General features: G+C 59.3%; 1 protein-coding gene across 3 annotated transcripts; it reads left to right on the forward strand.

The window, feature by feature from the left end:
* Window positions 1-879: 879 nt before the first annotated feature.
* RASA4B (RAS p21 protein activator 4B) lies at window positions 880-24925 on the forward strand. 3 transcript variants are annotated; one of them, XM_079792181.1, is made up of 21 exons: window positions 880-1058; window positions 5956-6012; window positions 7430-7543; window positions 8002-8063; window positions 9174-9303; window positions 11157-11238; window positions 11807-11938; window positions 12148-12239; window positions 13664-13781; window positions 14033-14183; window positions 14488-14552; window positions 14842-14954; window positions 15203-15395; window positions 15633-15770; window positions 16319-16463; window positions 16703-16872; window positions 18813-18950; window positions 20095-20230; window positions 21184-21304; window positions 24036-24100; window positions 24263-24925. In XM_079792181.1, the coding sequence occupies exons 1-21, from the start codon at window positions 994-996 to the stop codon at window positions 24382-24384; spliced, it is 2409 nt and encodes an 802-aa protein (XP_079648307.1). In that variant the 5' UTR covers window positions 880-993; the 3' UTR covers window positions 24385-24925. The 3 variants fall into 3 exon arrangements, with proteins under 3 accessions (XP_079648307.1, XP_079648308.1, XP_079648309.1); XM_079792182.1 differs by having other exon boundaries at window positions 13664-13763; XM_079792183.1 differs by lacking the exons at window positions 24036-24100; window positions 24263-24925 and having other exon boundaries at window positions 21097-21201.
* Window positions 24926-26907: the final 1982 nt, after the last annotated feature.

A 26907-nucleotide genomic window follows, 5' to 3' on the forward strand; every position in this document is an offset into this window, starting at 1 on the left:
TAAGTGTAGGAGGGAACCGCGAAGGGGGACAATTCTAGAAACTCAGCTCTGGACACAGTGTGGGAGAAGGATCGTGCCCCAGTGAAAAGACCGAGGTCGAGGTCATGGAGCACCGGGAAGGCCAAGCCTGGCCCTGTCTTGGACCAGCTGCCTGACCTCCAGCAGGTGATTTTCCCTTTGACCTGAGCGCCTCCTCCAGGGTCTCCCCGCGGGGGATGCAGGAGGTGTAGATGAGATGGTAACTGAGAAAGCCCCCACCTCTGAAGGGGGCTCTCAAAAATAATCCAGGTCTTTCAGGCTCAAATGCCCCAAAGGCTTGGTCCCCAAATCTCTGTGCTGCCCTTAGCTCTCGCAGCCTCCTTTTGGGCCCAGGAGGCTCTGACACAAACACGCATATTGTTTGCTAAATTCGTCCGACTGTTCATTGACCTGGCACCTATGCAGGGCCTCCCACGCGCCAGCCTCGGGTGGCCAGGGCGGTCCTCCTCCACGCCACCGTCCCGCGTGTCCCCACACAGGCCCACACCTCCGAACACACACTAGGTCCCACAGCCCCCGCGCGCCTGGGACTGGCACTCGGGCCACGCCCGCCGCCCACGCAGATCCGTGGCGCAGGCCACCGGGCGCGGATCATCGCCGCCAGCCCGGAGGGGCACCCCTCGCCCCACCGCGCCCGCCGGGCGTCAATGCCTCGCTGAGGCCCCGCCCTACCCCGCCCCAGGCGGCCAATAAGCGCCGCCGCCCGAACCAGCCCCAGCAGCCGATTGGCCCGCCTGTGTGCAGTGTCCCCCGCACGTGGGGCGGGGGCGGGGGTGAATGAAGTGGAAGCGATTCCTCCGCCCCCGCGTTAACAGCCCCCCCTGTCCCCCACGGGCCGACGCGGCCCGCCCCCTGGGCGCCCAGTCCAGCTCTTGCCCGCCCGCCGGCTGCGCGCTGCACCGGACCCTGGCGTCCGACTCCCCCCCGGCCGGGACCCCGAGTCGCGGACCCACGATGGCCAAGCGCAGTTCGCTGTCCATCCGCATCGTGGAAGGGAAGAACCTGCCCGCCAAGGACATGTGAGCGCGGCCGGGGGTGGGAACCCCAACTTTCCGGGAGGGGCGTTGCCCCTTATGCCTGACCTTTCCGGGGTCTCCACGCCCGCCCACAAGTAGAGCAGAAGCGAGGGTGTGGTGAGCGGGTCCGCAGTGGGAGACTGGCCGGGAAATGGGGACAGTGAGAAGATTTGCTGCGAGCAGTCTTCAGGGGTGGGGACAGGGAAGGGCCGTGGGTTGGGGAGGGGGCGGGGTCTGTAAGGGGCCTCAGTGAACCCGGAGCGAACGGCGGCTCTAGAGGGGAAGGGGCTTTGATAGGACCGGAGCTGGGCGTGGGGCGACATCACAGGGGAGACATTTCGGTGGACTACTAAGATCTCCGTCAACTGCCGGGGGCGTGGCCGGAGGGGATGAAAGTGCCCCCCTAGAAATGAGTTTTCCTTGGTAGTTTCTGAACATTTAGTACCTGGGAGTGTGCATCTGAAACACTCCTGGGACCCAGGGGCTGTCCGGGGCTCCCTGCTGTGCACTTGGGCTTGAGGAGTTGACAGATAGGGCAGGAGGCCAGGACCCTTGCAAGATGGAGTGGCTGCGGAGTAGCTGTTGCTTGTGCCCTGTGCTTTACTGGAGCCGTCACTTCTAATCCTCACAAGCACCCGCAAGGCAGTGCTCATCATAACATTTACAGACGAGGAAAGGAGGCTCGGAGGCAGGAAACGCTGGCTCCAAGTGCAGAGCAAGGTCTTGGGTCTCGGGCCCCTAAGAGGCACAGGCACCTAGGCTTTCCCCGTCCCTGGCCAGATCTGAGGAGATTTCAGGAACCCCTTGACCTATCTTTCTCAGTAGGTTCCAGAGTTGAGCTGCTCCATTTGATCCCTGGTTCCTTTGTATGCAGCCTTAGGCTGCTTCCTGTCCCCTAAGCCTCAGAGATATGAACTGTGGAAAGCACAAAGAAATCTCTCAGATATGAGCTGTGGAAGCACAAAGCTCCGGGGGCTCTGGAGGAGGGGGCAGAGGAAAGGGAGCCCCGCCGGACGCAGCATAGGGTCCAAAGTCCGCTGGGCTGGAGCCTCCCCACACCCAGGCTCTTCATCTGGCTCCTGGATGCAGCCAGGTGGCTAGATGGGGAGTGGCAGGGGGGGCAGTACAGGAGGAAGGGGCCGGCATCTCTCTTACATGGACAGTGGCCCATAAGAGTTTCCCAGTACACTCAGCGCCAGTTCCAGTTCAAGGCCTCCTGGGCCTGATGAGGCCAGGCTCAGCAGTTGCCATGGCAATGGGTGAGGGAGGGTAGTGGGGGACCATCTCAAGGTGGGTTTCTGTGTGTGGGGGGAGGTGGGGTGGGAGCTGGGATTGTGGTTTCTGGGGTGAGAAGGCAGATGATCTCTGAGAAGGGTCTCAGCCTCCAGACCCAGCCACGAAGCACCCCCCACGCGGGCACCAGTAACTAGGTCAGCTTGGCCTCCTCTGGCGGGTGGCAGCTGGGAGGAGCAGCTGGGAGGAGCGGCCCCTCTGTCTGTTGCCTCCCTCCCCATCCCCGAAGCGCTTGCCTCGTGCCTGGCTCCAGGCTCTCACCAGCGCAGGGAGCCAAGGTGCCCGGTTTCCTGCACAGCCCTGCCTCTGCACAGCTGAGGGCCTCTGGGCAAGGTGCCTTCATTCCCAGGGGTGGGGCCACCAAATCCTGTCGGTTCTGCCGTTGAAATCTTTTTCCTTGCCTTGCCCCCCTTCCTGCCCTACTCACCTCCTCTCCTCAGCCTTTCCTATAGTGGCTGGTGTACACAATTCTAACCTGTCAACTATCTTTTAAATCCAGCTGTGACCCCTCCCCCAGCCGCTCACCTTTGGGCTACTGCCCTTCACAACCCTGCTTCTGCATGTATTTAGGGCCTTCTCCCCTTCAGAGTCCTCCAGAAAACTCCTATTCATCCTTCAGGACACCGCCCAGCTCTCTCTCCAGGGCTTTTACTGGTGCCCTTGTGCAGGCTTCATCGTCCCTGTTCTGCACCCTTCGGGACTTTGCGTCATCTGGGGTTAGGGCAGAGCCCTTGCTAGCAATGGCTCTTTCCTGGGTCGCGTGTGTCACGTGACTGTGAGGCTAGGAACCATGACTCATTTGACCTGATATTCTGGGTAGCCTGAGGGACACCTGGTCCACAGTGGAGGGCAATAAGAGGTGTTGAGGACCTTCTCATTAGCCCTATAATATGCTCAGTTTGAAGACAGGGAAACTGAGGCTCAGGATGTGGAAGTCACTTGCCAAGGCCACATCGGTAGGTAGAGAAGCCAAGATTCGAGCCCACTCTGCTGCTGACAGGCTGCGTCCTAGCAGGACGAACGCTGCAAGCTTGCTGTGGGGCTCAGTGGGGAGAGCCTCACAAACGCCCTGCTCCAGGGTGGCAGGCGCGTGGCAATCACAGGAAGCCCTCCCTGAATGCTGGAGGCAGGCGTGGTGGCGAGCCTACCTCACTGTGCCTCACCAGCCTCCAGCCTGCCTCCTGAGCAGCATCCCTTCCAGCAGGGCTTACACCTTTCTGAGGACAGGAGCTCACAGCCTATCGTAGTGGCCCACCTTCACCGAGACAGTTCTGAGGAGGGAAGCCCTTCGGACAGAGCTGCCCCCTGCCTCCCTGCCACTTCACTCATGGGTTTTTAGTTCTCTTAAGGTTCCTCTCAGGGCCTGCCTGTTTCTGCCATGTTTCCTCCCGCTGTCTCCCATCCTTGGGTGCCTGGGTCAGACAGACAGGAGCTGAGTCTCATGGTGACCGGTGACCCACTGGCTCCCACGCCCAGTGACCCTGGGGACAGGCCCGGGGCTATTTCAGGGTTTGCCCTGATCCTTCCTCTTCCACAGCCTGGAAACTGCCAAGGCCCTAAATATAGAGGCCCTGCAAGTAGCCAGGCTGGGCCAGAGCCGGCAAGTGGCTGGGGAAGGAGAAGTAGAGGAGGGGATCTGCCCTGGGGCCTCAGCAGGGCGGAGGCCAGTAGGCAGGGCACAGGTCCCAACACGATTCGGTCCAGGTCCTTACGTCTGGCCTCAGACCCAGCCACCTAGAGCATCGCTGTCCCTGCACACAGGGTCTGTTCCTGCCGCTGGGTCTCTGCCCACCTCCGTGGCCCTGACTACAACATGAGCCCCAAACCTCACGGGGCGCTCACAGTTCATCCATTGAGTGAGAGCTGAGCAGAGGGTAGTGCTGGGCTCACGGGGGTACACAAGAGGTTCCCTGCCCCCGGAACCCCCAGGGCAGGAGGCAGAAGAAGGGAGAGAGGGACCTGAGGAGGGGGGCAGCCGCAGAGGGCTCGCCCACACTGACCTGCCCCTGGTTTCTCCAGGCTTCTTGTTCAAACACTTGTGCAGCTCCTGGGCCCAGTCCAGCATCTGGGGACCACAGGGACCTATTATGTAAGGCCTGGGGTCCCCTTGCCTTGGTGTGGGTGGGATGCAACCTGGGGTGTTCCCAAGGGGCTGGAGGAGTGGGCTCTTAAATGCTGGGGGTGGGGGTTGCGGGTAGAGGAGCAAGGAGTCTAGGGCGGGGCTAACTTGGACTCCACACCTCCATGGCCTGGCCTTCACCTGTGTCGGGGACCCGGGGCAACTACCAGGGAGCTGGGGGGAAGCTGAGTCTTGGCAGACATTTTCTGTTGGCGTCTGAGAGCCTTTGGAGACGTTTGTGCCGAGTGGTTTCCTCCAAAGAAGAGCCTCTTTGGAGAAGGGAAGCAGGGCTTGGAATTCCCCAACCTCCAACACGAAAATACACTTCCTTTTCTTTTTAAAAAATTATTATTTTTAAACCCTCACCTGAGGGTTTGTTTTTGTTGATTTTAGAGAGAGAGGAAGGGAGAGGGAGAAGGGGAGAGAGAAACAGTGATGTGAGAGAGAAGCATCAATCAGCTGCCTCACATACTGGCCCTGACCAGGGGATCCAGCCCACAACCTGGGTTATGTGCTCTGACCGGGAACTGAACCAATGACCCTTCTGTGCACAGGACGGCGCTCCAACCAACTGAGCCACACCAGCCAGGGCTACACTTCCGTTTTATGGAGGCCAGGCCTGCAGGGCATTTCTGGAGACAGTCTTCACCCCCTTCTTGCCCAGTACCAGCCCTGGGCCTGGCTGGGGCTGCCCTCAACCCCATGAATCCCCCACCAATGAGACAGGTGGGACTGGGCAGGCCCACGTGTTTGCCTTCCTGGCCCTTTGTTCCCAGATGGCTGGGAGCTTGAGGACAGATGGTTATATTTGCTCATTCCTTCAGCAAACACTCACAGGACTCTGTCTTATAGCAAGATTTGTCCTGGGCCCTGGGGACACAGAATGGTCCCTAACCTCAGGTCACTCAGTCAGGCGGGAGAAGCAACTGATGGGACATCACTAGCTTCCCGGGATGGAGGGAAACCTACTGAGGAGGGGCCAGCAGTGGGGTCACAGGGGAGACCTCACTCCCTGCCCCTGGGACAGAGAGGGCTCTTAGAGGAGGGGCTGAGGCTGGGAGGGCAGTCAGGCAGGGGAGCAACAAGAGCAAAGGCTCAGACGACAGGGCTGCCTGTGGTGTTGAGGGGAGGGGTGTCAGGGAGCTGGCCTGGGGCTGTTGTGACTTGTGACTATTGAACCAAGGACCCTTACCCTTCAGTGCACAGGACGGCACTGGCCTGGTGCTTCTGTCTTCCCTGAGGTGGCGCAGGGGTGGGGCCGAGAGCCCTGGTGCAGGTTCCTGCCTTCCCTAACCAACTCCATCCCAGACTGAGGCTGAGGAACAGGTTTTGGCCCCAGCCCAGGACCCAGTGCCTCAGCCTTGACTGTCTTTTTCGGGGTCACTGAGGGCCCCTGGCAGAGGGATGGGAGCTGCCTGGGAGGCCCCACCCTTGACCCCACCTGCAGCATCACCTGCCAGCCCCTTCACTCGCCTGTTTGTCTTGCAGCAACGGCAGCAGTGACCCCTACTGCATCGTGAAGGTGGACAATGAGCCTATCATCAGGTACTGCCCCCAGCCCCAGCCCCAGCCCCTTTCAGCACACAAACCTCCGAAGGGTGTGGAATTGTGTGGAGATGGGCCCCACCACACCCTGACACACCTACTAGGAGGTGGGAAAGATCCTCTCCTCTTGCTAATTACACCTTCACACCAGCATCTGCCAGGGGCCCCCTCTCACCGATTGTTCTGTAGTCTTTACAGCCCCCAGGAGTGACATGATGATGATTTGTAACAAGATTGTCACTTATGGGAGAGCTGTCTCCTCCATACTAAACGAGTTTAGCCCATTTAATGCTTACGATGAGCTACATATGATATTCAACCCCATTTATGGATAAAAAAAACTGAGGCTCTGAGAGACTAAGTGACTTGCCTAAAATCTCATACTTGGTGGTAAAGCCAGACTGGAACCCAAGTCTGGCTCACCCCAAAGCCTGAGCTCCTCCTCCCCTCCCTGGTCCTTGCTCTGACTTGGGGACCCCTCTCCCCTAGAGAGCCCCACAGTGGTTATTCCCCCAGAAAAACTGCTCCTCTCCAGGCTGAGGGTCCCCAGTCTGCACCCAAAGGGCCCAGTTCCCCTGGACCTCCCTTTCCCCATGGGCTTCACGATTCCGGGCAGGGCCTTGGCTGTCCAGTCCCCTCCCTCACCCCAGCCTCTGCCTCCAGCTTCATGGCCAGAGCTGCTCCGCGGTTCTGTCCAGCTGAGTGCCCGCGGCTGACGGCTGGCCAAGCTGCCTGACTTGTGAGACTAGGTTCCTCCCCCAGCGAGCAGGGCCCATCTTTTTTCCAGACTCTCTCCCAACCGCAGACAGCAAGTGAAGAGAGGGCGTGATGGCTCTGATGGTCTCAGTGACAGACAGGGAGGCGAGGTCCCCGAGTTCAGTACCCTCTCTGAGAAGTGGTTGGGTGAAGGTGGTCCCCTGAGCCTTAATCTGGGTCCTTGCGGCTTCAGCTTCCCCCATGCAATCCCTGCTGAGTCCCATGTGTTGAAGGCTCTGATCCGGGGGGGTTGGCCAGAGCTGGGTGAGGCCCTGGGACCTTGGCTCCCAGGCCCCTCAGGAGGACGGTCTGGCTCCAGAGCCAGCTTGGCCATCACCCTGCCTCCAGCCAGCAAGTCCGTTCAGCATCAGGAGCCAGGGAGTCCTGCTGTGTGACCTGAGTGCTGCCACCTGTGTTCTCAGTTTCCCCAAGTGTAAAGTGGCCTGAAGCGGCAGCCCTGTGCCCACCCAGGCAGAGCGGGAGACCAGGAGGGAGTGGCTGATGGTGGACAGGGGGTCTGGGATGTCATCAAACAGCAGGGCAGCTGTTTCTGGGAGTGGAAGGGGATGTGGGAAAAGGTAGGCTCAAGTCACACAGCCCCACCTTGCCTCAGCCGGGGGCCAGCAGGCGGCTGGGCAGGTCTGAGGGTGCTCTCCTACAGGACAGCCACCGTGTGGAAAACCCTGTGCCCCTTCTGGGGTGAGGAGTATCAGGTGCACCTGCCGCCCACCTTCCATGCGGTGGCCTTCTACGTCATGGACGAGGATGCCCTCAGGTAACGTGGGCCCCACTCTTCAGCTGGGGCCTGGACCCCACCCCCTGCCCGTCCCTGGCCGGTCTCACTGCGGGGACTGCTGGCCACTCTGCATCCTCTTTATAGCCTGGAGGGTGGGGGAGCCCAGAGGGGTCTGGAAGGGTGTGAGGTGCGTGCTGTGTGGATTCACCGTGCTTGTGCCATGTCATATGTGTGCACGTGTGGGAATACAGGCATAGGTGCGCTGTGTGAGTGTAGGGATGTGAGGTAGGAAATGGCACCCAGGGAGCATCTTGGCACATATGTGGGCACACGGGTTGGTCCATGTGCAGAAAGGTCCTGGGTCCTACTCAGAGAGGCCCCTGAAGTGACCGGTGTCAACCTCCCCGTTCCTCACAGGGGCCCTAAACTGGGTGGGAGGGGGGTCCTGGGCTCCCCGCAGAGCACTGCCCAGCTCTGGCTCCCTCTCCATCCTCCAGCCGGGATGACGTTATCGGGAAGGTCTGCCTCACCAAGGACACCCTGGCTGCTCACCCTAAAGGTAAGGTCCCCAGGAGGGAGCCCACTCCTGCTCCCCTCCTCTGGCCTTCCTCCTCTCTCGCCTCACTGGTCTCCCCAGTCCCAGCCTCCCCGCTACTCAGAGACCCTTGCTCAAAACTCCTGCGGGCCCGATGCTCAGGGAAAGCCATTTCTACCCTCCCCAGAAGGGCCGCACACCCACCTCTGTGCCCTGGGCCCCATTCTGCCTCCAGGTTGGACCGCATCCCCCAGAGCAAAAGGGCTGCTAGTGATGGGATCTGAGGCCTCTGCCGGCAGCGCAAGGGGCCTCCTCAAGCTCCACTGCTGAGATGCAGGGCCCCCCCCCCCCCAATGCAGCTGGCTCCTCCTCCCCCGCTGAGGCCCTCTCAGCCCGGCCCCAGTGCCTCTCTGCCCTAAGTCTGAGCCGCTGGCCTCGAGCTGGGCTAGCTGGAGACCCCTTGGATGGTTCCTAGGGTGCTGACACCGCTTTGGGGGCCGGCCCTGTCGCAGCCTTGCTGTGTGCCTTGCGGCAGGTGTTGCTTCTCTGGGCTGAGTCCCCATCTGCCCATGAGTGTTCAGACCGGAAGCTCTTAGATGCTTCGGCTCTGCCAGCCCGAGCCCCTGCAACGAACTCTCAGGGGCCTCCCAGGCACACACCTGCTCCTGTCTGTGTGGCTGGGGCCGGCATGGGGAGGGGTGGGGGGAATCTGCTGACTCATGGAGCCTCTTGGCCCCTGCCAGGCCAGCGGCCTCTCCTGCCGGAGGCCCCAGCCAGCCCCTCGGGGTTCAGTGACCCCAATGATGCGATTCTCTTGTCGCTTCGCCTTCTGGGCCCTCCTTCCAGCATCCCTAGGCAAGAGCCATTCTCCCCCTGTTTTAAGATGGGGAAACTGAGGACAGAAGGCAGTGCCATGATGACTTTGGGTCGGAGCCACCCTGACACAATAGTGAGGATACAGGGGTCACAAGCCTGAGCCTCAGTTTTCCCATCTATCACTGGGGACAACATCCCCTGCCTCACAGGAGCTGGAGAAGATTCTGAGAGGATTAAGGAGGGGCCACGTGGTGCCTGGGGGTGTGAAGGGCGTGGGATGGAAAGAGCCAGGCCGCTGGCTGACCTGCAGCCTCACAGGTTTTAGTGGATGGGCCCACCTGACGGAGGTCGACCCTGATGAGGAGGTGCAGGGCGAGATCCACCTGCGGCTGGAGTTGGTGCCGGGGACCCGTGCCGGCCGGCTGCGCTGCTCCGTGCTGGAGGCCAGGTGAGATGTGGCGGGTGGGGAGCAGGGCATGGGCCCCAAGAAACTAGAGAAACCCACTGTGGGTGCTGAGCCTCCTCTCCCCCATCCACCTCCCGGCCCCGGGCCTCCTCCCATCAAAGCCTGCTCTCAGGCTGGCGGGAGAGGTTCCCGGGATGACCCCACTCAGGAGGGTATGACTGGCAGGGGAAGAGGTGATGTTCTAATGTGGAACTTCAGGCATCATAGACCAGCTGGGGGGTGAGGGGGTACCCTGAACCATGATCCTACAGCCCCGGTGCCAAGACTGGCCTTCCCCTGGATCTAACACCAATATGCACTTGACCTGATATGTGGTGATGGGAGGGTGCTTGGTGTGGAGGTTGGCAGGTGTGTGTGTGTGTGTGTGTGTGTGTGTGTGTGTGTGTGTGTGTGAAAGAGGTTGCTGAAAATCTCCAGTGGGAAGCGGGGGATTGTCCGCAGGAGAAACAGTGACTTGGGGAAGGTGGGCCTGAGTCACCTGTGGCAGGGAACCCCCCACCCTGCGTATTTTTAGCTGCAGCCTGAGTGTGAGTCACACTCCGTGAGAATCGCCTTCCTTTCTGGCTCCAGCCCACCTCCACCGGGTCCTTGCCTGCCTCTGGGCGGGAGGGCAGCCCCGGCCTATGGGAGCACCCCCCACTCCCCACCCCCACCCCCCCACCCCCGCTGCGGAGCGGTGGCCTCTCTGGGAGGAAGATCTCTCTCCTGAGAATGAGAACTCTGGCTTCCCTGGCTTTATTTTCTGTCCTGGGCTGGAATGTGGAAGAGGCACAGCCAGACGGAAAGTGATGGTGATGGACAGTCACAGTCCCGCCCCTCATGCTCAGTCATCCTCTCACACGACACCCACCCCTTGCTTCACCCACTTCCTTCTTCCTCAGCCTCACGGGCACCAGGCTCTCTGTGGCACAAGTGTGCATGCGTGCACACACACACACACACACACACTCACACTCACACGCTGGGGACACGGTGGCTGGGCCAGCCTGGCCTCCTCTTAGCATGTCCCCCGATGGGGGAGTGGTCTGCCGGGTCTCCCCTTAGAGTGTGGGGATGTCCCCCTGTCCTCAGCTCAGGCCCTGCTGGCATTTGCAGACAGCACAAGAAGCTGCCTGTGCCCGAGAGGCAGAAAGAACATTTTCTCCTCCTCTTTCTGGGCAGATTCTCAAGACCAACCTCTGGAATCCCAGTAGATGATTCTGATGTAGAAAGAAAAGCAGGCATGAGAGGCCCCAAACTCCAACTCTGGAAAGAGCAGGAAATAGTATTTGCAGCAAAGGAAGAGGGGTGGGCTTTGTTCTTCCATAGAGCTGCCATGCGGGGTGCCTGGGCCAGATTTGGGCTTCGGAAGGGACCATCTGTGGAGAGAGGACGGTCGGCTGAGCTGCTTACCAAGACCCCCTCACGTGGGGGGGTGTCAGGGCAAGCCTTCTAAAAGATCAGTTCCTTAGTCATGGGGTTTGTCCTCGTCTTTTTACTGATGAGGAAACCGCCGCTCCGAGAGGCAGCACCTGCTCAGGGCTGCCCTGGGAACAGAGGCGCGGGGACCACGGCCCGGCTGCTTCACTACCCCCCCCTCGCCCCCCGCTCCTTCGCCCCAGTAGGTGCAGCTGCCTGGTCAGGAGCTGTGGCTCCAACCTGGGGCGTCCTGTGCCTGGTGTGGGGGCCCCCGTGGTGATCGCTGTGGGAATTAGGGTCCAGAAAAGGGGGGGATGCTGCTCACAGTCACCCAGCTGGCCAGGGGCAGGGGGAGCTCAGGCCTCCCCAGCCTGGTGCGGTTACCCCCCAGCCGGGGCAGCTGAGTGACAGGGGATGCTTCGCTCCCCCCTCCCCAGGGACCTAGCCCCCAAGGACCGGAATGGTGCATCTGACCCCTTTGTCCGTGTGCGCTACAATGGCCGGACACAGGAGACCTCGGTGAGAAGGCCTGGGGCTGGGGAGGGGGCAGGGAGGCTGAGGGCCCCACCCATGCCCCTCACGGCCTCACCACCTCCTCCCCGTCACCTGGGAGGTGAGGCGAGGGCTGCCCTCTTACAGAGGAGGTTCAGAAAAGCAGGGTGACCTCTCTGCGGACACGTAGCGGGCCCGGCCCTTCTGGCACCAACCCCTGTGGCCTCGGCCGTGTTTCACTCCTGGCCAGGCCGGACCCAGACAAGCGGCAAAGCCAACAGCTGCCTCCAGTGCCCTCCTCACCTCCGGGAACCGCCAGGGGGTGGGCTCAGCCCTGCGGGGGAGGGTGTGAAGACCTGGCTCTTCCGTGCAATCTAGTGCTTTTTAGTTGAGTGGCCTTGGGCAAATGCCTAATTCCAGGCCTCAGTTTCCCCACTTGAGAAATGGGTGGGGACTTGGGCAGGAAGTGTTTACCTCTGCTATTGCAGGGCCTCCGCCTGGACCCTGCAGGGAACCCAGGGGAGCTGTTCGGGGTGGCTCTGCCCTTGGCTGGGTGTGGGAAGCCCATGGAGTCAGCCCCCTGCTTTCCGGGCAGATTGTGAAGAAATCATGCTACCCACGCTGGAATGAGACATTCGAGTTTGAGTTGGAGAAGGGGGCCACAGAGGCACTGTGCGTGGAGGCCTGGGACTGGGACCTTGTCAGCCGCAATGACTTCCTGGGCAAGGTGAGCACCCTGCCCCTCCAGGCTGTACCTGCCACCTTCACACCTGTCCTCCCAGCCACCCAACCCTCCAACCTCCCCAGAGAAGGCACTCAGGAGACCTGGGGCTCCCCAGAACCAGCAACTACCTGTCCCCAACTATCCCCGGTGCTCAGGGACCCTCTGAAAGTACAGTATAGTGTGGCCCCGCCCTGTCTCTGCCCTGCCCCCAGGTGGTGGTCAACGTCGAGAGCCTGTGGGCGGCCCAGCAGGAGGAGGGCTGGTTCCAGCTGCAGCCCCACCTGTCCAAGAGGCGGAGGGAAGAGTGAGTTCTGGAACTTGGTGGCTGGGAAGGTGGGCTCTGGGCCTGGGGGAGGCTGAGCGTGGGCTCCTGCAGGCAGGCAGGTGGGCCGGTCAGGGGTAGGTGATGCAGCCCCAGGCTTCTTTCAGCTCGTACCCACCCCATCCTTCCCTCAGTCCTGGACTCCGCTCAGTCCTCTGAGCTCCAAGGCAGCGCAGGTCTCCTGCTTTCTGCCATCTGAAAGTTTCGGGAACAAGCCTTCAGACCCTTTCCCTTTAAGAGTTTCATGCTGAAACCGGTTTGGCTCAGTGGATAGAGCGTCGGCCTGCGGACTCAAGGGTCCCAGGTTCGATTCCGGTCAAGGCATGTACCTTGGTTGCGGGCACATCCCCAGTAGGGGGTGTGCAAGAGGCAGCTGATCGATGTTTCTCTCTCATCGATGTTTCTAACTCTCTATCCCTCTCTCTTCCTCTCTGTAAAAAATCAATAAAATATATTAAAAAAAAAGAAAAGAGTTTCTCTGCAGACCTCAGACTAGAGTTCAAGTCCTCAGAACCAGAGCTCTGACTTGCCCCAAAATTCTCTGGGCATAAGGTTGCCAGATAAAATACAAGATGTCCAGTTAGAACCAAACTTCAGATAAGCAGTGAATAATTTTTTAGTGTAAGTATGTCCATGACATATTTGAAACAAACTTATACTAAACTTTGAGATTTAACTGAGTGTCTTGTATTTTTATTTTGCTAAAACTGGCAGCCCTATCTAGGGAGCCCTCTGGGGGAGGCTGAGGTGGCAGGTACAGCCTTGGATGGTTCAGCCTTGTCTCTCTGCTGAAGGCCCCAGACCCCCATCCTCACCCTCAACGGGGCAGGGCAGAGCAACAGCTGTACCCAGCGCCCAGGCACCTTTGTCTTCGGCGCCTGCGGCAGGCGAGGCCGCCGAGCAGCATCACTGTGGACTGTGCTGTGCTGCGGGCGGTGGGGCCTCAGAGACTGTTAAGCTCTGCTTGTGCCCCCAGTGGGAGGGGAGCTTGGAACTTAGATCTAATGGGGCAAGTTGCTGACCTGCTGGAGCCTCAGGGCCCTGGGCAGGTTGTGATGCAGGTTGGGGACTTGCTTCCGGTGTAAAGTGTATACGCGAAGGAACTGTTCTCCAGGAGTTTACCACAGGGAGCCCAACAAGTCCTGTGGGTCAAGCCCGAGTCCACAGGAGTCTAGAGGTGGCAGGGAGCCAGGCCTTGAGGACAGATGGAGTTCCCATGAGCACAGAGGCAGGAAGGGCTCTCCAAACAGAGCAAACCACTTGGGCAAAGAATGGGAGGTGGGGCAGTGCGAGGAACCAAGGTGGAGGGGTCAGTGGAGAGACTGGGAGGCTGGCCCCACGCAGGGAAGATGGAGGGGGCACGGCCCAGGGTCCCTGGTGGAGAGGTCACATGCTGCCCATTCCAGGGGCAACCTGGGCTCCTTGCAGCTGGAGGTGCGGCTGCGGGACGAGACGGTGCTGCCCTCTGGCTGCTACCAGCCCCTGGTGCAGCTGCTGTGCCGAGAGGTGACGCTGGGCGCCCAGGTGAGGGGGGCCCCCAGGGAAGGAGGGAGGGTCCAGGGATGGTAGGCCTGGCCTTCCTGTCCATCTAAACCCCCTCTGAGGAGCCAGAACCAGTTCTCAGGATGGTAGGGAACTAGCTGGTGTCCAGGGGCCCTTGCCATCTCTTGGGGAAACTCCCTCACCCTCCCTGTGGCCCTCTGAGGTCCTCAGAGTGAAGGGTTTGGGTTCCCTCGTGCACCTGCAGCCCCGCCTCTCCTTGCTGCCTCCCGCAGGGCCCAGCACAGCTGATCCCACTCATCGAGGAGATGACCAGCACCGAGTGCCGCCAGGAAGTAGCCACCAACCTGCTCAAGCTCTTCCTGGGCCAGGGACTAGCCAAAGGCTTTCTGGACCTGCTCTTCCAGCTGGAGCTGAGTCGCACCAGTGAGGCCCGGGAGGGAGTGGCCTGTCTGAGGGTGTTGTGGAGCGTGGAGCAGGGAGCCAAGGACTCTGGAGATGCTGGGATGGGGGAAATCTAGGAGGTCCTCCTGTAGGAGGTAGATGGATTCGGGTAGGGGAAAAGGGTCAGGTTAGAAAGCAAGGGAAAAAGCAAAGGCAGAGGTGAGGCGATGGGTTGAGACATGGCAAGGAGGCTCTTTACTGAAGGGCCCTCTTAGCACCCCAGGGTCCTCTTCCCCAAAGCGTGTCCCTCTCCCAGCCCTCTGCCCACTGGAATTTCTAACTATAGGTGAGGCCAACACCCTGTTCCGGAGCAACTCTCTGGCCACAAAGTCCATGGAGTCTTTTCTGAAGGTGAGGTTGCATGGTATCTTGCTTTTGTTTTATAGATGAGGAGACTAAGGTTCAGAGAGGCCAAGAGACATAACTTAAATTCAAGGCTTCTGTTAGTTGTTCCTTCCTTCATTGATTCATTCATTGGTTGATTCATTCATTCATTTAGCAACAGTTTGAGCTGCATTCCTTATGTGCCTGGCCAGTCCTGAGTGGATACAACAGGCAGAGGGTGCACAGGGTGGCTGGGAGGCCAACAGCGGGGTGATAGCCAGGAAACAGGACCAATGCTGCTCTCGGTCGCCCCCAGGTGGCTGGGATGCGGTATCTGCACAGCATCCTGGGCCCCATCATCGACAGGGTATTTGAGGAGAAGAAGTACGTGGAGCTGGACCCCAGTAAAGTGGAGGTCAAGGATGTTGGGTGAGATGGGGGGCGGGGAATCCTTGGGCAGGGGGACAAGGGGTTGGAGATGGGGGTCAGCGATGTCTGCAAGTATATGTTTATGACTCTTTTTACCTGGATCTACCTTTCGTCTACCTGCTCACCCGTGTGTTGTCTCTGTGTCCCTCTCTCTGTTGATGGCCTTTGTATCTCTGGGAGTCCCTGCCTGTTACGTGTGCAGACGCTGACTCCGACCCTCTCTGACCGTCCGCTTTCGGCCCACGCAGGTGCTCTGGGCTGCACCGCCCACAGACTGAGGCTGAGGTGCTGCAGCAGAGCGCACAGACGCTGCGCGCCCACCTGGGGGCGCTGCTGAGTGCGCTCTGTCGCTCCGTTCGAGCCTGCCCAGCCGTGGTCCGCGCCACCTTCCGCCAGCTCTTCCTGCGCGTGCGGGAGCGCTTCCCCAGCGCCCAGCACGAGGTGCGCCCCCTGCAGGCAGGGCTGGGAGAGAGAAGAAAGCGGTAGGGAACGGGGAGCTGTGGGGCCCCAAGGCCCAGTGGAGAGGGGTGGCAGGCGTGGCGGTGGTGGAGTTAGTAGCCACGGGCAGGAAGAGGGGCAGGGTCATGGGGAGAGACAGAGACAGCCTGGAAGGGAAAGGGGCTATCAGGAGCTCAGGCTTGGGGGAGTCCAGCCCACGGCTCTTCCGCACCCCTCCAGAACGTGCCGTTCATCGCTGTCACCAGCTTCCTGTGCCTGCGCTTCGTCTCTCCCGCCATCATGGCACCCAAGCTCTTCCACCTGCGGGAGCGGCACGCAGACGCCCGCACCAGCCGCACTCTGCTGCTGCTGGCCAAGGTGAGACTGCAGGCGGGCTGCCCAGCTGGGTGCTGAACAGGGTCCTCGCCTGGACTGCACTGTTCCCACCTGGCTCCAGGGAGTCCTTGTGACCAGGCTACTGAGACTCTCACGTGGCACTGCCCGGTTTACAAAGCTTTTCCATGGCTACCCAACCTCATGGATAAGGAAACAGGCCTGCGAGGGGAAGGAGGTTGCCCAAGGCCACACAGCCTGTTGGTGGTGAATCCTGGGCCTGTCAACCCCATGTCTGCTTACTCCCAGGCTGTGTGTCCAGCACTGGGCTGGGGCCAGCATACCCCGTGGGGCAGAGTCTGATATAAGACATGCAAAGGAAGGGCAATAGGTTGGGCCTAGGTAGCATCAACTATCAGGCCCCAAATGTCTCACACGTAGTGATCTGTTTACCCTTGGTCCCCGGGGGGGTTGGAGTGGGCCTGTGAGCAGAGCCCATGCTGACTCTGCCTCGTTTCTATTGTGGGAGTAGCACAGACTGGGGTGGGGGGGTTGTCGGTGGTTTGGGCCCCTGACCCTGCTGGCATCTCCAGGCCATCCAGAATGTGGGCAACATGGACACGCCGGCTTCCAGGGCCAAGGAGGCTTGGATGGAGCCGCTGCAGCCCACTGTGCGCCAGGGCGTGGCCCAGCTGAAGGACTTCATCACCAAGCTGGTGGACATCGAAGAGAAGGAAGGTGAGCCCTTCTTGGAGGCCCCACCCACAGGACCCTGTTTGCATTTGACCTGCCACCAGTCCTGTGGCCCCATCCACCTCTGTGCCTCTGGCTGCACCCACAGCTGCTAATCACGTTTGCTCTGCCCCGTCCCGTGGCCCTGCCCCTGCCTGTGACTCGGGAAGCTCCACCTACAGCCTGCTGGTGTTGCTAGGGACCCCACTGAGCTCACTTTTTGCCCTACGTTCCCTGCCTGGCAGAACTGGACCTGCAGAGGGCGCTAAGTTTGCAGATGCCGCCAGTGAAGGAGGGGCCACTCTTCATCCACAGGACCAAGGGCAAGGGCCCCCTCATGTCCTCCTCTTTCAAGAAGCTCTACTTCTCCCTCACCACGGAGGCCCTCAGCTTTGCCAAGACACCTAGCTCCAAGGTGAGTGAGGAGAGAGGCAGGCAGGTGGGGCTCTGAGGGGTTGTATCACCCTGGAGACACCTGTCCCTTCCTCAGAGCCCGTCCCAGGGTCCACTAGGATCAGAGAAGAAAGCCAGGCAGGACTAGCCTTCTGATGGCAGCTACAAAATCAGTTAAGACCTGTGAGAGCCCAGCCGGTGTGGCATCAGCCCATGAACCAAGAGGTCGCTGGTTCGATTCCCTGTCAGGGCACAGGCCCTGGTTGTGGGCTTGATCCGCAGTAGGGGGCATGCAGGAGGCAGCCGATCAATGGCGGAGATGTTTCTGTCTCTCTATCCTTCTCCCTTCCCCTCTCTCTAAAATCAATAAAAGCATATTTTTTGGGGGGTGGTGGGTGGAGAGACCCATGAGAAAGAAGCTCCTCAGTGAAGGGGGAAGGGGACAGGAAGCTGATATGGTATCCAGCTCTGGCTTCTAGGTCAGGTGCATCCGTGGGATAGGAGGCTGAGAGGAGCATCAGTGGGAGAGCAGGGAAGCAGAGAGGGCTAAGGGGAGTCCTGGGTTTCAGCCCTGAGTACCTAGGGGAAGTGTCTCCGCCTCTCGGGGCCTCGGTGTCTTGGCTGTCATTGGAGACAGTGGTCCCTACTTAACAGGTTTTTAAGGATCAGATGAGATGATCTTTCTCCAGGCGCAGAGCCAGGATCTGGCTCAGAGCAGGACCCAGATCAGTGGTATTGCTAAAGACACTGTGACCCTGGGCTGGCCTCCTTTGCGCACTTTTCTCCCAAGAAGGGCTTAGTGTACACTTTCTGGGTGGACCTGTTGACCCCGGCTGGGCCAACCTGACCCCCAGTCAGCCAGGCTCTGGGGATGGCCAGCCAGGGATGCCCAACCCAGCCCTGAGCAGCCAGGGAATCCTAAGGGGGTGAAAGAGCTCCCTGGGGTGACCCCTCAGCTTGGGCCTCCCACTTTCTAGCTTTTTTTGCTCTGGGCAACTGCCCAGCCCTGGCTCCCCTCAACATTTTCTGTAGCCTCAGCAAAGCCTGGCTGCCTGGCAGGGCCCTCCCTCATCCTACTCTGGGCCCCTTTCTGGTCCTTGGAGATGCCTTTCTGTGGGCGAATCCTGTGTATCCCCCTGTGCAGTGCCACCCTCCACTACCTCCCTCCCGCCTCCTCTCCAGCAGGCCTGGCACCACATCCTCTGGGCTGTCCCTTCTGTCCTTTCGGTGGCCCCAACCTGAGACGGCTCAGACATGTGTCCCCAGGGCTCCCCACTCCTCCAAGGGATGGCACTGCCCCTCTCTGCTTGTCACTGAAGCCAGTGGGGGGGGGGGTGGCTTAGACGCCAGGCTGGGAGTGTGGGCATTACCCCAAGGACCATGGGACCTGGTCATTTGGGCGGTGTGGGGCCTGGTGATTTCTGATGGGAGGGTGTTCCAGAGGCAAGGAGAGCAGGGTCTGGGACTAGTGGCAGAGACTCGGCTGGAGCAGATTGGAGCTGTCTCAGGGAGTGGACATTCTACATCCAGAGCTTTTCTCTGTCCCATTTGTATCTCATTCGATTCTGTGATGGCGGGAGGGGTGTTAGGAGGTGGAATGTGACTTTTAGAGCTTGGGAAAATAAAGGTGAGCTGGGAAATCAATGACTGCAAAGGCACATGGCCTGGTCCATGGCAGGCATTACCTTCCAGCCCCGGGGAATGCTGGGTGTCTAGAAACGTTTCCAAAATTCACACCTCCCAGGACTGCAGGGGGCCTCCGAGAGGCTGGGCACTTGGGCCCCATCTGTCTGCGTTCTGTCCCGGCTGAGGTCACTCACAGAGCAGGCTCCTGGAGAGATGGGCACTCTGGGTCCCCCACGCCAACCCCTGGTGCTGCAGAAGGGGAAACTGAGGCCCAAAGATAGGAGCTGGAATGGCCTCAACGAAGACCCTGAGCCTCCCTTCCTCTCCCCTTCCCAGAAAAGTGCCCTGATCAAGCTAGCCAACATCCGGGCAGCAGAAAAGGTGGAGGAGAAGAGCTTTGGCAGCTCACACGTCATGCAGGTCATCTACACGGACGACACAGGCAGGCCTCAGACCGCCTACCTGCAATGCAAGGTGTGGCCACGGGGTGGGGGCATCCTGGGGGAGGGGTGCTGTGGGTAGCCCCTGGGTGGGCTGGAATGAATGAATCTCCCAGCCACATCGGGCACAGCAAGGTATGTGAGGTGTGATGTGAGTGCAGTGTGTGTCTCTCCGTGGGCCTGCCCAGGCACCCCATGTAGGTCCGGCTGCACCTGGCACACATCTGTGGGAAACTGAACTTCCAAGTGTCTGAGTTGGTTGGTGCCTCTGTGTTTCTGTGTACGTGCATATCGACACATAACAATCATGTCTGTGCATGTGTGTGGCTCTGGGTGCATGCTCTCACATCCCCTTCTCTGTCCATGTGTTTTCTTTTCTGTTCATGGATTAACTCATCATTCATTCATTCATTCATTCATTCATTTTAAAAGTACTCATTGAGCACCTGCTAGGTTCCAGGCACTGTTCTAAGTGGTGGGCATAGGGCAGCAGACAAAACAACGTCCTTGCCCTAATGGACCTTATATTCCAGGAAAGAAGATGGGCTGATAAATAATAAATATTTACAATGGCAAATAGTGCCTTGAAGGGAACCAATAGAGACTAAGAGAGATAGGGAAGGGTCAAGTGGGGTGCCGCAGGGAGGGGTGCTGTTCATTAAGGGTGGTCAGGAGAGCCTCTAATTGGCATTTGAGAAGGGACAGGTGAAGGATGGAGCATTAGGGGCAGAACACATGGAGGAAGAACACAAGCAGGAAGCTGGAGGGGCCTGGCTTTCCCAGGGAGTGACAATCCTGGCAGGTGTTAGGTGGTCACAGACCTGTCTCATAGGCCCTGCCCACTACGGGCTCCCTGTTGGGTCAGAGTGCAGAGCCACAGGGAAAACGTGGTGACAACAGGGCCACCGCATGTGGTTGGCAGGTTGTGGACTACCCAAGTGCATGGCCATGGGGCAGTGGCAGCTGAAATCCAGCCCGTGCTCTGTTCATCAAGCCAGGTGCTCAGGTGTGGGCTGGGCCCACTGGGAGAGGGCAGTCTTTCCTCATTCACTCAAAGCTGCTGAGTGTGCTAGCGGGGAACATGTTGTCCTGCGTGGCACAGGAGCTGCAGCGGGGAGGGCTTCCTGGAGGGGGTGGCCTCTGATCAGCCCCATTCCGCCCACCTCTGGTCCCTGCAGTGTGTGAACGAGCTGAACCAGTGGCTGTCTGCACTGCGGAAGGTGAGCATCAACAACACCGGCCTGCTGGGCTCCTACCACCCTGGAGTCTTCCGCGGGGACAAGTGGAGCTGCTGCCACCAGAAGGACAAGACAGGTGGGAGTGAAGGCCTGGGCCCTGCTGGGCTGCATCTGTCCACGGCGGGCAGCCTGGCACTGGAGCTGGTGCTGGGGACCCTGGGCCTTGGGCACTAGAGGGATGGCACAGAGGAGCTTCTACTAAATTGTTGTGATGACGGAAACGGTGTGTATCTGTACCTCAAGCCCAAGTGGCTGTTGAGCACTTGAACTGGGGTTAGTGCAGCCAACGAACTGAATTTTAAGTACTTTTAAATTTTATTTAATTTTAATTAAATGTAAACAGCTTTCCTTCAGTGTGGCTAGAGGCCATTGCAACCTGACCCACCTGCACCAGCCCCGTCCTGGATCTGAGGCTGAACAGGGGGTGGAAACTGGCAGCTCTTTGCAAGGGTGTCTCTTGCTGGTTGGCCTTGCCTGCAGCCTCTGACTATCCCCATCCCAGTGATAACCCTGGCCGTTGGGAAGTGGGGCTCCCCAGGGCACTATGAGGCAGAGCCGGGAAGCCTCATTTTATGGAGGAGGAAACGGAGGCGTAGCGAGGGCAGGTGCCTCTACCAAGGTGGTTAGGCCAGCAAGTGGTCGGCAGCTCATTCCAAGGCACAAACCCTGCTGGTCCCCTCACCATGATATTACCTTCCAGGTGCTCTCAGCTTGCTTCCAGGCAGGCGCTTCTAGAAAGTGGTCCAGCTCCCTAAGTGGTGTCCTGGGTAACTCCCACGCTCTGCAGTCAGGCACCCCGTGGCTCAGGAGTGGACCGGGGAGAGGAGCTACCGCCCTGGGAGTGTGGGGAGCCATGGGGAGGCCCTGGGCCAGACTTTCGGGACTGTGCTCCCAGCCCGGCCTGCACTGGGGCCCCCTGAGTCCATCCCTTTCCCTCTCTAGGCCTAGTTCTCCCATCTGAACTGCCGGGAAGTTGGACAGGAGCACTCACAATGCCTGCCTGAAACTCGACCTTCTCTCCGCCCCCAGGTCTGGGCTGTGATAAGACCCGGTCACGGGTGACCCTGCAGGAATGGAATGACCCTCTCGACCATGACCTGGAGGCCCAACTCATCTACCGGCACCTGCTGGGCATGGAGGCTGCGCTGCGGTGAGGCAGCCTGTGCAGGGGCAGTGAGCCCCAAATGGGAGAGCTCGTGCCACTCCGAGATGTGCCAGGGAGGGGGCAGAGCTGGGGTTCAGGCTTAGGACTGCTCCCCGGTGGCTGGTCACCTCCCTTCTAATCCTGCGGCACCTTTTGGCTTTGGCAGCCACACCTGGGGCGGGGCCCCTGCCCTGGGTCTCTACAACATGAGGCCAGCTCACGTCAGGATGAGGGCCCCAAGGGCAGGCTGACCAGACTCCCCATCTGCCCAGCCTTCTCGTGGTGCCCTCAGAGCACAGCATTGTCCTCGGCCAACTCCCCGAGGTCCGCGGCCATCTCGGTTAATTCAGTGGTTCTCCACCCTGGCTACCGTGTAGGAAAAACAGGATGCTTTTCAAAAACAACTTGAAAACAGGATGCCCTGGCCCTGCCCCATGACTCGGACTCTCTGGGGGTCCAGCGTGGGGCTGTTGTAAAGAGGTGCAGTGCTTCCCGGTATCACTGCTTCCCCGGGCAGGCTAGTCCCCTGCACTCCTACACCTGGGCCTGGAGCGGGGTGGCTGTCCTTTTCCTCATCTGCTCTTCCAGGATTTACCTCTTCAACATCCTTCAAAGCCCACGCTGCCAGACTAGACCCACTCACTTCCCTGTGAACTGCAGTCCCCAGTGGCCTCCAGGTCACTTTGCAGCCACCTCCTTTCTGACCCGGCTTTCTCTCCACCCCTGTTCTCGCCCCTTTGCTCCCCGACTTCATCCTCCACCCAAGGACGCAGCCACCACCCTGTCGCTCTGTCCCTGAGCTCCACACTCCAGAGACCTAACTCTTTCACCCACCTGGACCCTCACTCCTGTGACTACACCCTACAGCCTCTCCTGCCTCCTCCTCCTCCACATCACATCATCATCATCTAGGCTCCACTGAATTTCACTTTATGTCTAAACACATTTAATATTCACAACCACTGAACCAAGTAGGTACTCTTATTATTATTATGCCCATTTAAGCCAGGAAGCAGTGGAGCTAAGATTTGAACCCAAGCCACCTTGGGTTCAGGTGGGTCCCACCATAGGACCAGCGCCCATGGTTCTAACCACCACCCTCTGCCTTAGGGGCCTCCCCACCTCCGGGACCACTCGGCCACCCCTCCCCTCATTCCAACTCACTTTCTCTGGTGCCCTTCCACCCACCAGGACCTCAGACCCTCTGACCCAACCACCTGCTGTATTAGTTTCCTGTGGCTGCTGTAACAAATTACCACATCCTTGGTGGCTTAAAACAACTCAGATTTAGTCTCTTACAGTTCTAGAGATCGTAAGTCAGAACTCAGTCTCAATGGCTAACAGCCGAAGGGGCTCTGGCCCCTTCCTCCATCATCAAAGTGCATCATTCTAGACTCTACACTGTGACTCTCCCTGTCCGAGCCACACATCTTCCATCGTAGGGATGATGTAGGAGCCTCCTAACTGGCCATTCTGTCTTTGCTCCTGCCTTGCTAGGATCTCTTCTCCACACGGCCCCCAGAGTGATCTTCTCAAACATAAAACAGATCATACCACTCCCCCGCTTAAAACCCCCACTGGCTTTCTACATCCTTAAAATCCAGTCTTTGTCCTGGCTGCAGGGCCCAAGTGCCCTGGCTGACCTGCTTCTAAGCCTCATCCACCATCAGGCCCTCTGGGCTAAGCTTGCTGATGCTGTCCTTGCCATCTTGCTGGCTCTGGGCCTCTCCACCACAGGACCTTTGCACTTGCTGTGTCTTTGCCTGAAGGCTGTTCCCCAGCTATTCACATGGCTTATTCCCTTACCTGATTCAGGCCTCTGCTCAAATGCCACCTGTCAGAGATGCCTTCCCTGACCACTGTTACTCTAGAACGTTATGGAACTCATCAGCACGTGTGGTTGACTCATGTCCTGCCTGTCGCAGTTACACTGAGCTTGCTGAGGGCAGGCCTGTGGTGTTCACTGCTCTAATGCCAGTGCTGAGAACAGTGCCTTTCACGTTTCAGCCCCACCATAAATGTGAATAAGAACACGGGAGGAGGAGCGAGGGAATGACGGTTGAGCTGGTCTGTGAGGCTTGAAGGGTCTCGTAGAGAGTGAAGCAGGGAAGGGCATTCTGGGCAGTGGGGGCAGCGTGGGCAAAGGCCAAGGTGGCTGCCCTGCGAGGAGCAGGAGAGCAGGTGTCTGAGGAGGAGGAAGTCTGTTAGACCTTGGCAGAGGGAAACATCTCTCCCAAAATAGGCCGGGGAGACCTTCATAAGGGCTGAGCCAGAAGAATTCCTAAATAAGGAACTTCCAAGTATGGGGTCCATGCGGCCGCTCGCCCTCCCTCCACGTAGGCACACAGAGGATCAGACCTGACAGGACTGGGGACAACCGGTTAGGAACTATGCTTAAATGCCACGCTCTCCATGCCAGTTAACTCATTCCATGGCCAGTTAATACTGGAGGAATTTCAGGCGCCAACTGGCTCTTTTCCCAAGGGCCCTCCCAATCAGGAGCGACGTGGTCAAACTCGGTTTCCAAAGTGCCTTCTGCCGAGGCGCAGGGGGGAGGGTGGGGAACCAGAGGAGGAGGCTGGAAGCGGGAAGGCAGGAGGTGATCAGGGGCCAAGACCTGGGCCCAGGTTTCTTCCCTTTAGATTGAAAGAGTCAGCCCCTGGGGCTCAGGAGGCCCACCCTGGGTCACCCGGCCTTCCCAGCAAGGGCAACAAGAGCCCCCTCTGTCCCCCCACAGGGAGAAGCACCGGGAGCTGAGTGCGGGCACAGGGGCAGGCTCCACGCTCACGGGCCCTGGTGAAGGTAGGTCCTTCCCATCTGGACTCCCTCGGTGGTTGGAGCCCCATTCAGGGATGCTGTAAGTGGGGCTCCTGAGGCCCACTTCCAGGGGCCCTCTGACCCTTGAGACAAGCACTGGGAGGCGAGGCCCAGCCTGCTCTGCCCTCAAACTGCACCTGCCTCCAGCACCAGAGGACCCACTGGCCCAGCTGCTGCAGGTGCTGCAGGACCTCCGGGAGGCTCACAGCTGCAGCCCCGCCAGCTCCCCGCCCTCGGAGCCCAACTGCCTCCTGGAGCTGCAGACGTGAGGCCTGGCCTGCGTCCCCTCACCGAGCCCCCTGCCGGTGCCCGGACACCCCCGGTGCACTCTCCGCCCTTCACCTCAGGCCCTCTCCTTGGGGTGCAGGGCCTGGGTCTCTCCTGGGCTGGGTGAGCTTGGTAGCCGGGGACCAGGGGATCCAGAAGTCCAAAGCTGACGGCGTTGGCCCATCATCACCCACATGAAGTGTCTAGGGGGACGGGGCTCCTGCTCCTCGGAGAGGCCTGGCTGCTTCCTGCGGTCCCTGCAGCTGTCACCGCCACTAGCCCAGACTCTCCGGGGCCCTCCACTCCTGCCCAGGGCAGACCCTGCCAGGAACTACTCCTGAGAGGGTCCACACCCAAGTGGACTGGCACTTCCTTACGCAGAGAGGTGGGAGGGAACACAGAGCCCAGGAGGGCAGGCCTTGACCTCAGCACTCACTTGGCTCAGCACCCACCAGTCCACCTGCTCTCCTCACAGCCGCTGGCCGCGCCCCTGGGAGAGCAGCGCAGTGCTCTGTCGCCAACAATAAACCTGCTGTAACTGTGTCTCTGGGGTCTCATGTGGGGGCCAGAGGAAGGAGGGGGCCTGGGGACCCAAACAGCTGCTGGGGTGCTGGGCGGGGGGTGGCCAAGGACTGGAACCCCAAGAGCCTCTGCCGCCCCATCCCTTCTTTTTTGCTTCCCTCCCTCCCAGGGGGCTCCCTTGTTCTCCAGCTGCTGTCCTCACCATGCCCCTGGGTTCCACGCCTCCATCCCCACACGCCACATAGCCTGCCCTGGCTCGCCCGCTGTCCTCTCCCTGCAGCCCCAACAGGCTCCAAGTGTCCTGAAGACTCATAATGCCTGGCCCTGCCAGCGTTCCTTCAGCCAACCCTTTCTTCAAAGCAAGGCTCCCTCTGGTCATCACCTCCCTGCCCTCATCCCGACCCATCTCTAGGTACACAGTAACCTCCAACATAATGAACAAGATGGGGAAGGGGCAGGAGCTTCCAATACATTCTCTCAAACTCTTATCCAACCAAGCTTGGAGCCTTGCCTGTGGGTCCTAGGCGAGGGCAGTCCGCAGCTGACCAGCAGGGCCTGGGACAGGGCCACCCGGGCAGGCTGCATACTGGGTTCTTGAAGGGGTGGTAGAGGAAGCCAAGGGGAAATGAAGGAACAGGGGCTGCCTCCTTCCCTCTGCCCTGTGGCTTTTGGGGCCATGTTGACCTTTTCTCCCGGCCACAGCCTTGATGGGGGCAGTGGGCCCTCAAGGATGCCCACCAGCCCACCCCCTTGGATGTGCATTGCCTCTTGGTTGCGATACTGCCATCTATGGACCTCATGAGCCTCTTTGCAGGGCGAGGTGACCCTTCTCCCTTCCTGGCTCAAGGCGTGGGTCCAGGGGTGGCTGAGCTTGCTCTGCCCCTACCCCATCATGAACACCTGGTTCTCTGGCTACTTCCTGAGTGCCTCACACAAATCCTCATGCCTGTTGGATCTTCGTTGGTTTCCAGGACCTCGTGGTCAGGAAATATGGACCCCGGGTCTTTTAAGCCCTAGGGCAGGGAATGAAGGGGAGAGGTGTGCACGGGTTGGGGCTGCAACAAGTAGAATTCTGGATTTTAAGTGCACACATACAGCCAGCTCCTGGCAACACCCAGCGCCCTCTCCTTTAGTGGATCCTGGTGTGGACATGGCCACCTCAGCCAGAAGGGGAGATAAAATGAATAAATGCCTGGCACTGTCCCCACCGTGTGTGTACCCCACCCCTAGGGTCTCCTCTCAGCTCTGAGCAGAGCTGCCTACAGTACCATGTTCTTTTTTGAAGCCACTTGAGAAAGAGGAGAGGGACAGAAGAGACGCTTGTCTGCCTATGACCCAGGGAAATGCCAGAGGTCACACTTTCCCCGCCCAGGGATTCTACACCAACACCACACCCCATCAGGGTCGCCAGGCCTGTTATATCCCCGGGGTCCGGGACAGGTCCCCCCGATGTCGCAAGGCCTGCAGCCCAGGGAGCTGGCAGTCGGCACAGGGCAGGCACCCTGGGAAGCCCTGAGTGGGTCCAGCAAACACAGAACATGCATCTTCCATCCCCTGGGCCTGTCCCGTAGGAAATCTGGGCAAATTCTCACCAACTTCCTTTTGGAAATTCCTGTCAAAGTATAGTTTTCAAGTATATTTAAAAAATGACTCACACAGATACAGAACGAACATGTATCAAAGATTTATTACACGAGGAAATGAGTGTTCGGCAAAGCTGGCTCATAGAGCATTTTGAGAAGCTAGGTACATATTAGTAAGCATTCTGAGAAAAGAATGCTAGAATAAAATTGTGATGTTCTCTGTGGGATAGAAACGTACAAGTTCATAAATAACTTCAGTGTCTGGGTTCTAATAGAATGATACCAAAGTCAAACCCAAGTCCATTCCCCAAGATTAGGGATTGGCCAACTTTCTGAAAAGATCCAGGCGTGCAAGTTTTGGTCACAATTATTCTCAGAGCACAAAAGTGGCCACAGACAATGAGTAAACAAATGGGATTA

The sequence above is a fragment of the Cnephaeus nilssonii genome (genome assembly GCF_951640355.1).
Source record: "Cnephaeus nilssonii genome assembly, chromosome: 2".
Taxonomy (NCBI): domain Eukaryota; kingdom Metazoa; phylum Chordata; class Mammalia; order Chiroptera; family Vespertilionidae; genus Cnephaeus; species Cnephaeus nilssonii.

Coding starts and splice junctions, on each gene's coding strand:
- RASA4B (XM_079792181.1), top strand. CDS start 994: ATGGCCAAGCGCAGTTCGCTGTCCATCCGCATCGTGGAAGGGAAGAAC. Junction 14,184..14,487: donor GCTGGAGCTGAGTCGCACCA/GTGAGGCCCGGG, acceptor TTCTAACTATAG/GTGAGGCCAACACCCTGTTC. Junction 20,231..21,183: donor CCACCAGAAGGACAAGACAG/GTGGGAGTGAAG, acceptor CTCCGCCCCCAG/GTCTGGGCTGTGATAAGACC.